Here is a 13,165-nt window from a genome sequence, read left to right as displayed (position 1 = left end):
GTAAAATAAAATTTAGGGGAGAATATAATTTGACATATTTGCTTTGTTTTCTAGATTTTGTACAATATAGGGAGATGATTTTCATGAAGAAAATATAGATGAAGGGATAGGAAGGTGAAAAAAATTAGATTCAACAATGAAATACATATTTATTATACCTACTTAATTTCAAGCCAATGATTCCAAAAGACAGCATCTGCTGGCAGCAGTGGTCACACTATGTGGAAATCGATTCCTCTCATTCCCTAACTGAAAGCGAATTAGAATTGATTTCTAACAGGTAATTTCATCACACTGAGAGGTATAAAATGGGTCATACTAATTTATATTGAAAGCAAGCTTTCTTAACTGCTGTTAGTAAATGTGTCCTTTCAATACTTCAGTTTTTGTTTCGCTTTAACAACCCCATCACTCTGAGACAATGGCACATCTTCAAGGAGTTTTTGCACTCCGAAGGGCTTCCGAACACACCAGCCCCAACGGCAGAGGTGGAGCTGATGGTCATGGACATCCTGGAGAAGCTAAACCGGCAGATCCCACCCAGACCCTTTGCCAACCTCAGCACCACCACCAGCGCCAAAGAGAGCACGGCCACCATCCTCAACCCTCGTGGCAAATACTGCATAGGTGACCGGCTGGACGTCCTCCTGGTAGCCAAGGACCACTTTGGTCGCAGGAAGAAGTATGGTGGGGACTTCCTGAGAACCAGGATATTCTCCTCAGCCCTGAAGGCAGGAGCTTCTGGAAAGGTGACAGACTTCAACAATGGCACCTATCTGGTCAGCTTCACTCTGTTCTGGGAGGGCCCGGTCTCCCTGTCTATTCTTCTCATGCATCCCAGTGAAGGGGTGTCAGCTCTCTGGAGAGCAAGGAACCAAGGCTATGATAGAATCATCTTCACTGGCCAGTTTCTTAATGGCACCTCCCCTGTTTTCACTAAATGTAGCCTGACCTTAAACACAGATGCCGAGCAGTGTCAATATCTGGATGCTCGGGATAACGAAGCCTTCTACTGCTTGAAGCCTCCAAATGTTCCCTGCGAGGCCCTGACCCACATGAAAACCAAGAATAGTAATGTCTCCTACCTCAGCATTAAGGAACACCTACTTTTCCAGAGGTAAACATGGCTTCAAATTCATTAAGGGCTACCAAAAGGTAGACTTTGGATCTGACCAAACTGTTGAATATATTAAATTTGACTAACCAAATTGTCATGTCAGTGTGGACTAAGTCATAATTAGGTCCATCCTCCAGAGGTAGCCCAGCAGGCATCCTGGGTGACCTCTGGGACCATTGGCTGAAAGGAACACAGCAGTGAAGTGCATTACACAAGTATATACATCTTGTTTTCCATGGTGCAAGGTAATTCCAGATTCAGTAACTCTTTTTTGCACCAGTATTGCCTATAATGTATTCATGAAATACTGTCCGCCCCACATACTATTAATTAAATGAGTAGGATCATTTCTCGGTTTACTTTACCCTTTAATTGAATCAATCATCAAATCCTATAAACTGTACCTCTGAACTGTCTCCCGAACCCACTCATTTCTGTCTGTCACTGTTGCCTCTCTCTAGGATGAGCTCTCATCAGACTTTAACTAGACTCTGTCAGTGATCTCAGGGGCTGCTCTTTGTGTCCTCAATCATGTTTCTAAAGTACATATATAATATTAATACATATCAATGCTTCTTTGCTTGAAATCATTGCTGTGGCCACACAGCTCTAAAGGTGAATCAGGTCTCTAACCTGTTTACACTCTTCATGCTGTTTTCCTCTCTGTCAATCAAGCTGAACATTTATTTCACAATTTGCATTCCCAAGCCCTGGATTACTTGCTGTTGTTTCCAGGAAGTGTTCTGTGTCACAGCTAGAAGGGCTAGTCCTTTGTTCCAACTGCATGCTGTTCTTTCCCAACATGTCATTGTACTGTTCATGTTCTGAGAAGGAAGAATTGTGAGAATGTGTTTTCCATATCCATGCATCCATTTGTTCAATCAGTCTATAAAGAGCACTTTCTACACAGAGTTCTAGAGAGTTGTCAATTTCATAAGACAAAAAGACAATGGACAAGTAAGTAAATATGTAGCAGGAATCCCCGGGTAATGGATTCAAATATGACATTGACATTACTTTAAAATAATAATCGGGTCAGACACTATCTCCCCCACCATGTCTCCATGATCATGTTTCCCCTTCAATCCTTCTTCAACTTTACTTCTTGTTTCTCCTAATCAAGATCTGAAAAATAAAACCCCTTTATCTTATTATTTTGGCCAAAGAGGTTGGTCTTTTCCAAATAAAAATTTTACTAGTAAGTAATAAAGTAAGAGCTGTCTAGAGCAGCAACCCAAACAAAGTAAGGGGCCAAACCATGTGAGCAAAGGGGAAAATACTATTCTCAAGAGAGGGAGGGGGCCCAGGGCAAGAGCATGCTGGGGGCTTCAGGTCCTGGTAGTAAGGCAGGCAGAGCCTCAGAAGTCATCTATGGGGCAGGGAGCCACTGAAGGGCCACAGGCTTAGTTCAGTGACATTAAGACCAACACTCGGGAGGCAGAGGCAGGCGGATCTCTGTGAGTTCGAGGCCAGCCTGGGCTACCAAGTGAGTTCCAGGAAAGGCGCAAAGCTACACAGAGAAACCCTGTCTCGGAAAAACAAACAAACAAAAAAAGAGGGTCTCAGTGACCGTGCTGAATGCAATAACAAGTGAAATGTAACCTGAAAATGACAGAATAGTTTTTTTTTTTCTCAGAAACTTGAATTTTGTGTCCATTAAGCCAGATTTAATAGTTTCCAGGCTAAACTGATGACTCATTTTAAGAGCCTTCAGGTCCACAGTCTGGGAACTACCACTGTTGGAAGGCCTTGTTTTCATGATATGTGCCCAGGAGAGCAAACTGGACAGAACAGAGTCCTGGAAATTCAAGTTCAAATGCGACAACTCTTTCTCCCTACAAGACTCTCTTTCTCCCCCTTTCCCACCGTCACTTGTTTTCCCCCCACCCCCCAAAAAATGCATGGGACAATCCACACGTTTATCTTCTGGGTCAGCTAAAAGAGACTGGGCCTTATCAATTTTTTTTTTTAATTTGAAAAAAAAAACCAATGATCATTAATGGAGCTGGAGATATGGCTTAGCAGTTAAGAGCACTTAATGCTCTTCAGAGGATCTGGATTCATGTTTCAGCACCCACATGGTGGCTCACAATCATCTAGAACTCCAGATCCAGGGATCCAATGTTATTTTCTGGCCTTCATGGGCACAGATATACATGTAGGCAAAACATGCACACACATAAAACAAAAATTAGAGTTACAAAGAGAAAAGAAAAAAGAAAAATGATCATGAGGACATAGGAAGAGGTATTCTTGTCTTGACTATCTCAGAATCATCTCTTATTCTCAGAGAAAGGATCATTTGTGTGTCATTTCTGCCTTTCTCACTGGCTACATCTCAATCTTTCTTAAGGTAGACTTCGTTAAGCCTCAAAGGGAGAGCCATCTTGGCATAGTCTCCTGGTTATGTCTCAGAAAATCCAAAGTCCCCAAGTGACTGGCAAATGTATATGTAATATTATAGGCATTTTTCTAAAATGTAATGCTTCCACACATAATTATTTTAAAAGATACATCAAAATGAGTACATTTATGCAAGCAACACATATTTTAAGACACTATCAAATTTGGCCTTTGGAACCAAACTGACAAGGTGGCCAGGTCTTGTTCTCTTACTATATTCAACCTTACTTGGGCTAGCTGAAGGGTAATACATGCTAAGCTGTACTATACATTCTTCTCACTTGGCCCAAAGACTCCTTTCCCGGGATGTGAGCAATCCTTGAGTGCTGGAAAATGACCCCTGTGTCTTTCTGGGCACTTTCTGCAGTGCTGGTTCTGCACCTCCTACCTTTCCCCAGCTCCGGCTCTGGAGAATCCTACCTTCCACCATTCTTTATAAAATGAATTTGATTTCATGAGATACAGTCACAGTTGAATTGTGATACCTGGAGATGGTGCTTACTAGGCTAGACATTCGGAATATTAGAGCAAACAAGAGTGACCTCATTCCTACTTTCAAGGAGATATCAGACCATGGAAAGGAGACTCCCAGTGGACTTGGGAAGGTGAAAAGGGGGTGAGGAAGAAGCCAGAGAGGTAGATATGTTTAGAAGGCTGTAGGTGGCCTGGTCTTTATTCTATAGACCATTGAGGAAAAGTCATATAAAGGTTTTGTATAAGATAATAAAGTAGGCTGGGCTCAACAAAAGGACTAGAAAGGTAATATAATAACCCGGGTTAATGTTGTCAAAGTGATGTCCTTGTATCAGTAGCTTCAGCTTCACCCAACAAGTGAAAAAAGCCAAGTTCTTGAACTTGACCTGGAACAAGTGAATCAGAAATTCTGAGAGTGAGGCTCTTCAATTGGAGAAGCACTATGCCAGAAAAAGTTTGGTGAGGCCCTGAATTACTACAGTGGAAAGGTAAAGAACAGAGATGACATTAGGCAGTCATACATGAGTGCCCAACCCTGGAATACTGTAACATGGTGTTGTGGTCTGTATATATTTTGGGCCACATTCTATCTTGGGATTCATGAAGCATCAAGTTGGTCATGCTTGAGAGCTAAAATTGGAGGCTGAGTAGACAGACAGACAGATAGATTTGGTTGATTGCAAATAGATGAAAAGTGACACCATGGATTTGCAGATTTCCCTACCATGAGTAGAGAAACCATTTTCTAAAATATTGACCCATTTATTTCATCAGAACATCTTAAATGTATCACAATCACAACAACAACCACTTGCAGAGAATTAAGAGTGCTTCACTCCATCTAAACCAGATACTCATTCTTAAAGATCTGGATAGATGTTAGGCTAACTTATTTTCTTATTTCTTGAAGGTCCAACATGGCAGTTGAAGTGATAAAGAATTTGGCCATCACAGTCTCGCCATGTAGGAGTAAGTTCAATGTGCTCTTGGCACTGTATTCACAACTTGCTATTGTAAACAACTTCATTACTTTGAGCCATATTTCTACCTTAAACATTTTGAGCTCTCATTTTCTGATACAAATGAGCTACCTTGGGTTTTAAAGAAGGGATTTTATGCATGGAAATTTTTTAAATTATAAATACATTTATTTTAAGATTTATTTTTTGTTTTATGTGCATTGGTGTCTCATCTGCATGTGTGTCTGTGTGAGGGTGTCAGATCACCTGTAACTGGAGTTACAGACAGTTTTGAGCTGCCATGTGGGCACTAGGAATTGAACCTAGGTCCTCTAGAAGAAGTTATTTCACTCTGTGTCAAATGGACAGTTAAAGCTAACTAGTGCGCCTACCCGGATGGAACATTCAGTATGAGTTGATGAAGACATCCAGGTTGTGTCAATAGTGGAGTGTTCAGAACAAGGCAATCATGGCCCTGTTGTTTTTCAGCAGACAGCAGACCACAGTGAGAATGTTATGTTCAGTCTTAGGCACAGTGGAATATTTCAAGTGTTATTATTATTAATCAGAAAACATAATTTTGGCACAAACAGTGTAGGCCTCTTATTTCCCAAGTGTGTTTAAGCTCTTTCATGAGTTAACAGCTTGAGAATAAGGAGACTTGAAGTTTCACCAAGGCCAATGTAATTGTTGAAATATTCATCTGGACCTGAGCCCTGTCTACAGTTTCTTCCCAACTTCGGTTAACTGTCTCACCTCTAAATGGCTCTGGGGACAAGGTAGATCCCAGGGAAACACTGCAAAGGCTCAAGAGAAAAGGGATCCCTGCTCTAAGAGCATCTACCCTGTGAGAACTTTTTATCCATCCCTTGAACATGATTTTGTTAAATAAATATTTGTAGAAGAAAGGGGGGCCGATATAGAGAATAAAACAAAGATGGAAGAAAAAGATGGAGGAGAGGATGAGGGAAGTATTTGCAATATTTCAAGTATTTTCCGATAATAAAAATTACTGAGTCTGGGATTTTTATTATTTATTGCTAGGGAATGAAATCAAGAAAAAGAAGTGTCAAATTGGAATGAAGGCTCCTTTCCCCAGTGGCTATATTTTCAAAGGAAGGTGGATTTCAACATTTTGCAAACAGAATGAGTTCAGTCAGATGCAAGAGATAAATAACTGCTTGACAAGAAAACTGATTTACCTCATGGGTGATTCCACACTGCGCCAATGGGTGTACTACTTACAAAAAGCTGCAAAAAGTATGTTTTATTTTCAATTTGAAATTATAGTCAACTGTTGGGGCGTTTTAAATAATAATAATTAGAATTCTTTGTTCTTCTCTGATATTTATTTTATTACTACTGTCAATATGCCAAACTTCTGGCTTTAAGCTGTTGTTTTTTTTTTTTTTTTACAAAAGGTTTATTAATTCTTTTTCTTTACATCTATGGATGTTTTGCCTGCATATATGGTCTGTGTACCATATGAATGCAGTGCCCATGGAGGCCAGAAGAGGTCATCAGATCCCCTGGAACTCGAGTTCCAGTTGGTTAGAAGTGACTATGTCGGTGTTGGGAATCTAATTTGGGTCTTCTGGAAGAACAGCCAGTGCTTTTAACTGCTAAGCCATCTCTCTAGCCCCAGGCTTTAAGTTTTAATAAAAGTTATTATTTAGTTATTTAATCATAGACACTAGCACTATCTTTTCTATTCATATACTCTGATACAAATTTCAAAATCTTGTGGAGGTTTTAAGGCATCTGATAAAAATTCTCTGCCTTGTAAAAGTACCATTGTTCAGTTAGAAGTAATCATGGTCAGAGTCTTACAGATTGTGTGCATTTTCAAATTATGCTATTTCTTTTTATTAAGAGATTTGTTTGTTTCCCAACAGCCCTGACATTTTTTGACCTGCATGGAACTGGGTTATTTCAAACTCATGTTCTTCTGGATATTAAACAACATATTTTGATACAGTGGAAAAAACACAGCCATCCCTTTGTTACTCAAACGTTGTACTCTTTGAAAGATGACAACTATATCCCACGGGAAATTGACCAGGTGGCAGGAGACAGTAGCACAGCAATTGTTGTTACTTTGGGCCAACACTTCAGACCCTTTCCCATCAACATTTTCATCCGTAGGGTCATCAATGTCAAAAAGGCCATAGAGAGACTGTTCTTACGAAGCCCGGAGACCAAGGTGATAATTAAGACCGAAAATACCAGAGAAGTAAATGAAAATGCAGAGATATTCAGTGACTTCCATGGCAACATTCAGAATCTTATTTTAAGGGACATTTTCAGGGACCTTAATGTGGGTATTATTGATGCTTGGGACATGACTATTGCATATTGCAGTGAGAACACCCATCCACCTGACAACGTGATTGCAGGTCAAATTGCTATGTTCTTAACCTACATTTGCTAGAGGGTCTTAAGGTGCAGAAAACATCTCTAGCCCTCCCTACTCCTGCTCTCTCAAATCTCATATGTACTGCACAGACAATGCAATCAAATTGATGAAGAAATGAATATTGAGAATTTTAGTTAAATGTACATAACATGAAATTTACCATTCAAACCATTTTTAATCCTACAACTCAGTGGTGCTAAATGAAGTCCTATGTCACACCACCATCATTTTAACCCATTTTGAACAGTTTTCTTCATCCCAAATAGAAATAGCAAACCTATTTATTAAATAACCACTCACCACTTCCCTTGACCCACAGCCCCTGGCGTCTACAGCTATATTTTCTTCCTCTATGAATTTGACTGTTTTAGACATCTCATATAGATGAAATAATAAAATTCATGTGAATTCATGTCTGTATTATTTTACTTGACACAATGTCTTTAAGGTTCACCCATATCAAATGTATGTGAATGCCCTCCTTTTTAAAGAGTGAATGTCATTTCTTTCTATATATGTACTGCACTTTGTTTATCTGTTTATTTGTTGATGAGCATTTAGCTTGTTTTTGTCTTTTGGGCATTGTGTATCATGAGGCTGTGAAGAGGCATGCACATTGAAAGGCTTGTTTCCACTTCTAAGCTTAAATCATCATTATCCATTTCTTATTTTTTAAAGTGTCTTTTTATTATTTATGTATTGGTGTATTGGTGAGTGTGTCTGTTAGTAATGTCAGGTGTGTGCAAGATGCCTGCAAAGGCCAGAAGAGGGCTTCAGATCCTGTGGGGCTGGAGTTACAGGTTGTGACTTGCCTGATTTGGGTGCTGGGAACTGAACTCTGGTCCTCTGAAAGAGTGGAAAGTGCTCTTAACCATTGAGCTACCCATCCAGCCAACATTATCCTAACTTTAAAGGAAGGTGCAGCCCAGAAACACATAGCTTAAGTGGTCTGATCAGAGAAAATGTAATGCATAGAAGAAAAATTTTCAGGACCACAATAGCAGTCTTCTTGCTGAGAAAACTTCCTTACGATCTGATGAGCAGTTGTTGGACTCCACTGTAATTCTGCATCTGCGGCCCAAATCCTGCAAACTCCCCGAGTAAGACCAGCTTCGATTCTGATCCTAGCTGACCCAAGAAGTGTGATATGGGAGTCCTTCCAGGGACCTCAGAAGACTTCATAAGCTTCACCCTAGAGACTTTCTCTTGACAGAAAACACAGTTATCTACTTCTCAAGACTTGGTATATTTTTATTAAGGATAATTTCCAAGTTGGGGTTGTATTTGTGATTGAAAAGAAGTAAAACTACAATGTTATTACATTAACACAATGGTCCGGTCATACATCTTTGGACTAGACTCGAAACAACTCACAATAAAAATACAAAAATCAAATTTTCTTTCTTTCAGATTGATTTTATTTTTAATTGTGTGTGGGGGCGGTGGGGGCGGGGTGTACATATAATCGCAAGTGCCAAGGAAGCCAGAAGAGAGTGTTAGGTCCCCTGGAGCTGGAATTACAGGCAGGTGTAAGCTGCCTGATGTTAGACTAGGAACTAATCTCAGGTCCTCTGGGTCTTGTCCTTTCCTTTTCGTGTGTGTGTGTGTGTGTGTGTGTGTGTGTGTGTGTGTGTGTGTGTGTGTGTAAAAGGGCAACCTTGTGTGTTTGTCAAGTGTCTTCCATTTTCTGCTTTCAATATGGTTGATGTTCCAATCTCTGCTTTACCATCACTGGAATTGTAAGCATATATCACTACACCATTAAAACAAGGATTCTGAGGAATTGAACTCAGGCCCACGCTTGCAAAACATGCATTTTACTAACTAAGCATCTCCCAAGGCCCTCAAAATTTACTCTTGTATTGAGCTCCTGATAGGTTCTCATTCTCCCCCTAGGGAGTTTCGACAGAAACCTTGTTGCTCTTCCAAGCATCAAGTAATTAGTTGTTTACATTTTCATCTTCACACACATGCTCAAATTCCTTCATCGGAGTTTTGGTGTGATTTGGTTTCTAGTCTCCTTACTCTGTTTCTTCAAATGCAATGGAGTTTCCTTAAATCACTCACAACAGGCCTTCCGCAGACCCCAGTTCTCACCTAACAACCTGCATCCTCTAACTTTAGTCATCCCTGAATGACTACTACTTCTCTTCCTCTGCAGTTATGCTGTATCACAGGATAGACATAGTCACATGTCATTGTTGAAATTAAAACTCAGTTCAATTGTTCTTCTGGAGCCCTGGTCACATTCCGGGGAACCAATACTCACAGCAGTAAGGGATCCTGTACCACAGCGGGGTTTGCTTAAATTTTTCTTTAGATGGTATTTTTCATATCTTGTTAGAATATTTGGGTGTTTTTCAAAAACAAATCTAGTGTGACCTGAGGAAATGGCTCAGCTGGGAGGTTGCTTGACGAATAGGCATGAGGTCCTGTTCTGATCAGAAGCACCACATAAGCTGGCCACGGTGGCACGTGCATGTAGTCCCAGCATTCAGGAGATGGCAGCAGTGAGGTCAGGAGTGTAAAGTCATCCTTGGCTACATAGCAAGTTCAAGGATAGCATGGGCTATAAGACCCAGTATCAGTCAATCAATCAATTAATCAATGTAGTGATAGCTCAAATTTTTAAAATTTTGTTTGTTTGTTTGTTTGGGGTTTTTTGTTTGTTTGTTTTTTGAGACAGGGTTTCTCTGTGTAGCTTTGCACCTTTCCTGGAACTCACTTGGTAGCCCAGGCTGGCCTCGAACTCAAAGAGATCCTCCTGCCTCTGCCTCTCGAGTGCTGGGATTAAAGGCATGCACCACCACCACCACCCGGCAGTTCAAATTTTATACTGAATTTAAAAGAAAAGCTATCAGATGTTGGTGGAAAACTCTTGACTTTTAAGTCATTTACTTCTTCTTATTCATTCTTTTAAAAGAAATCCTCAGATCTAAATAGCTCATAGTGTTCTACCCTTGAAGTGATAGCTTTACATTACAGTAGATATTGACTATGCTGTTAACATATAATGACTTGAGCAAGCCATTTGAATTCATAGAAATATCCTTTACTGTTATTAGCAAGCCTTTTTTGAAAACCCATTTCTGCACAATGGAGTGAAACGAAACTAGAAATCAATAGCAGAAGGGAAAAACATCTCATGCCATGTAGAAGTTAAACAGTGTCCTCTAAAAGAACTGGTGGGCCAAAGAGGCGTACGCAGGGGGATTTTCAAACTATCTGAGACAAAGAGGGAGCCCCAGCAGATCAAGTGTATGGAGCAGAAGGAGAGCTGTAGTAAAAGGGAGGCCCTAGAAGGAGATGTGACAGTCAACCACCTGACTCCACACCTCAAAGAACTAGACAAAGAACAAACTAAACCTAAGTAGGCGGAAGGAGGGGTGAAGAGTTTAGGAGAGAGATCAAGGAGACAGATTGTAGAATAAACATAACAGAAAGCTCAAAAAAGTAAATTGCTTTTATTGAAAATGTAAAACAACAACAAAAACCTTCTAAAGGACAGGAGAGAGAGATAGAGAAGGAGGGAGGGAGAGACAGAGACAGAGAGACAGAGACAGAGAGAAGAGAGTGCACTAAAATTAGAAATGGAAAAAAGTGCATTAGAGCTGATGTCCCAGAAATAAGGCCTATGAAGGATGACCACAAACAGTTATGTTCTGGGGCTCAGTGATAAAGAGCTCTGGATGCTCTTGTAGAGCACCCAGGTTAAATTCCAAGTACCCACATGGAGACTCACAACCATCTGTAACTCAAGTTCAGGGGATCTGATTCCTCCTTCTGGCCTCTGTAAGCATCAGGCACATCCATGGTGTATCTTCACACAGACAGCCAAAGCACTCATACACATATAAAATAAAATCTTTAAAGAATGATTATTTAAAATCAGTTATGTACTAGTGAATTCTATAACTCTGAGAAAGTTGAGAAATTTCTGAAAATACACAACCTATAAAGGTTAGCCGGGCAGTGGTGGCACACGCCTTTAATCCCAGCACTCGGGAGGCAGAGCCAGGTGGATCTCTGTGAGTTTGAGGCCAGCCTGGTCTACCAAGTGAGCTCCAGGAAAGGCGCAAAGCTACACAGAGAAACCCTGTCTCGAAAAAACCAAAAAATAAAAAAATAAAAAATAAATAAAGGTTAAATCATGAAGAAATACAAACTTCCAAAACACTTGTAACTGGAAAGGCAGTGAGACTTGCCGATAAACAAATATTAGGACTAGCTGGTTTCACAGGAAAACCCATCAAACATTGAAAGGATGAACATCATTCTTCTCAAATTCTTCCAATGAACAGAAGAGGAAGAGGCACCCCCAAACTCACTTCAGAGAGCTAGCTTTACCCAGATACAAAGCCAGACAGGTTCTCGTTGGGGAGGAAACTAGCAGCCATTTCTCCCACGCACATATATTCAAAACCCTTCGGGTGTTCCCTAGAAAACTGAGTTCAGCAACTCATTAAATGGACCACACACTGCAAGGTGGTGGGGGCGCAAGCCTTTAATCCCAGCACTCAGGAGGCAGAGGCAGGCAAATCTCTGTGAGTTTGAGGCCAGCCTGGTCTACAGAGTGAGATCCTGGACAGGCTCCAAAACTAAACGGGGGAAAAAAAAAAAAAAAAAGGACCAGACACCTTGAGCAAGAAAGGGGGAGGGAATTATGCTTGGGATAGGAAGATGATTCAACATATGAAAATCAGTCAGCTTTGGGGGCACCTTGTTAACAGACCAGAGGACAAAGGGACATGATGTATTTCAACAGACAAGGAGCAAGCACTTGACAAAGTCAACATCCCTTTTCAAGGAAAACATTCCAGTTCTCAATAGTAGGAAGTCACCTCAAGGAAGCAGGATGGAAAACGTCACGGCAAAAATAATGCTCAGTTGGAAAGAACTCAAAGTTCAGTCTCTAAAGCCAGGAACAACACAGAAATTGTTGAACTTCACAGTTACATTAACACAGTACTACTAATTTTAGTAAGAGAAATTAGGAAGGAAAAAAGAAATAGCAGACTGCAGAAAAAGAAACAAATAAGGTTGCCACTGGTTAGTGAAGACATGGTTTTTATATTTAGAAAGTCTTGAAGATTCTAAAAAACACTGATAAGAACTAATAAAGTTAGACAAAAACTATTTTAAGGGTAAGACCCTATGAAACTGCCCTCTCTCCTGTTAGCATGCTTATTAATATTGCCATTGTTTGGGTCTTGTTTAGGTATCACGGGTGTAAATTCCCCACCATTTCTAGGAGACACAATCTCATATTAGACTTCCTAGTCCTCTGGCTCTTATAATCTTTCTTCACACCTCTTCCCACCATGTTCCCTGAGTCTTGGGTGGAGGAGCCATGCTGTAGATGTAGCAGTTGGGGCTGGGGACTGTGTGGTCACTTGTCTCATCTGAGATATGTCCAATTTCTCAGGTGCTAATTTGCCACGAGTCTGCCTTTGAATGGTGTGATCCCCCTATCTGCTCTTGTGGAGTTTCTAATACAGGGGGGTTATTGCGAATTTCTTTGGTGGCAGAATCGAGATCCTCAGAGGTTTCAGTCAATGGTTGCTTTGGTGAGGTGGAGTCATGATGGAGCAAGAGTATGCAGTCGAGAAAGCTGCCACCCCTCTGGAGGGGGGGTCCCAGCATCTCCTTCAAGAGCATAGTCCCCCCTGTCACCTTCCACTAGGCCCCAACTGCTGAAAGAAGTTCCACCACCTCCCTGGAGAGCCACAAGTTGGGAGCTACATTTTCAAGATGGAAATAAACAGGCTTTTAGAGGACATTCTAGATACGAACTAC

General features: G+C 40.7%; 2 protein-coding genes across 14 annotated transcripts in view; one reads left to right on the top strand and one right to left on the bottom strand.

The window, feature by feature from the left end:
• The window catches only part of LOC102914125 (NXPE family member 2), a 60,426-nt gene extending 51,662 nt beyond the window's left edge, over positions 1 to 8,764 (top strand). For 11 of the 13 annotated variants that reach the window (XM_076576206.1, XM_076576205.1, XM_076576211.1 and 8 more), the window contains 4 exons: positions 384 to 1,117; positions 4,905 to 4,963; positions 5,998 to 6,213; positions 6,849 to 8,764. In XM_076576206.1, coding sequence (XP_076432321.1) covers positions 384 to 1,117; positions 4,905 to 4,963; positions 5,998 to 6,213; positions 6,849 to 7,384 — 1,545 coding nt within the window. In that variant the 3' untranslated portion in view covers positions 7,385 to 8,764. The remainder of the gene's footprint in view (positions 1 to 383; positions 1,118 to 4,904; positions 4,964 to 5,997; positions 6,214 to 6,848) is intronic. The other 2 variants (XM_076576210.1, XM_076576209.1) reach the window with 1 other exon arrangement.
• Positions 1 to 13,165, bottom strand: part of LOC107401539 (NXPE family member 4) — a 232,061-nt gene that overhangs the window by 71,360 nt on the left and 147,536 nt on the right. The gene's annotated exons all lie outside the window — the stretch shown is intronic.

This window comes from Peromyscus maniculatus, chromosome 7 (genome assembly GCF_049852395.1).
Source record: "Peromyscus maniculatus bairdii isolate BWxNUB_F1_BW_parent chromosome 7, HU_Pman_BW_mat_3.1, whole genome shotgun sequence".
In the NCBI taxonomy this organism is placed as follows: Eukaryota; Metazoa; Chordata; class Mammalia; order Rodentia; family Cricetidae; genus Peromyscus; species Peromyscus maniculatus.
The sequence above is the reverse complement of the archived record's forward strand: the minus strand, read 5'-3'. Positions and strand labels throughout refer to the sequence as shown.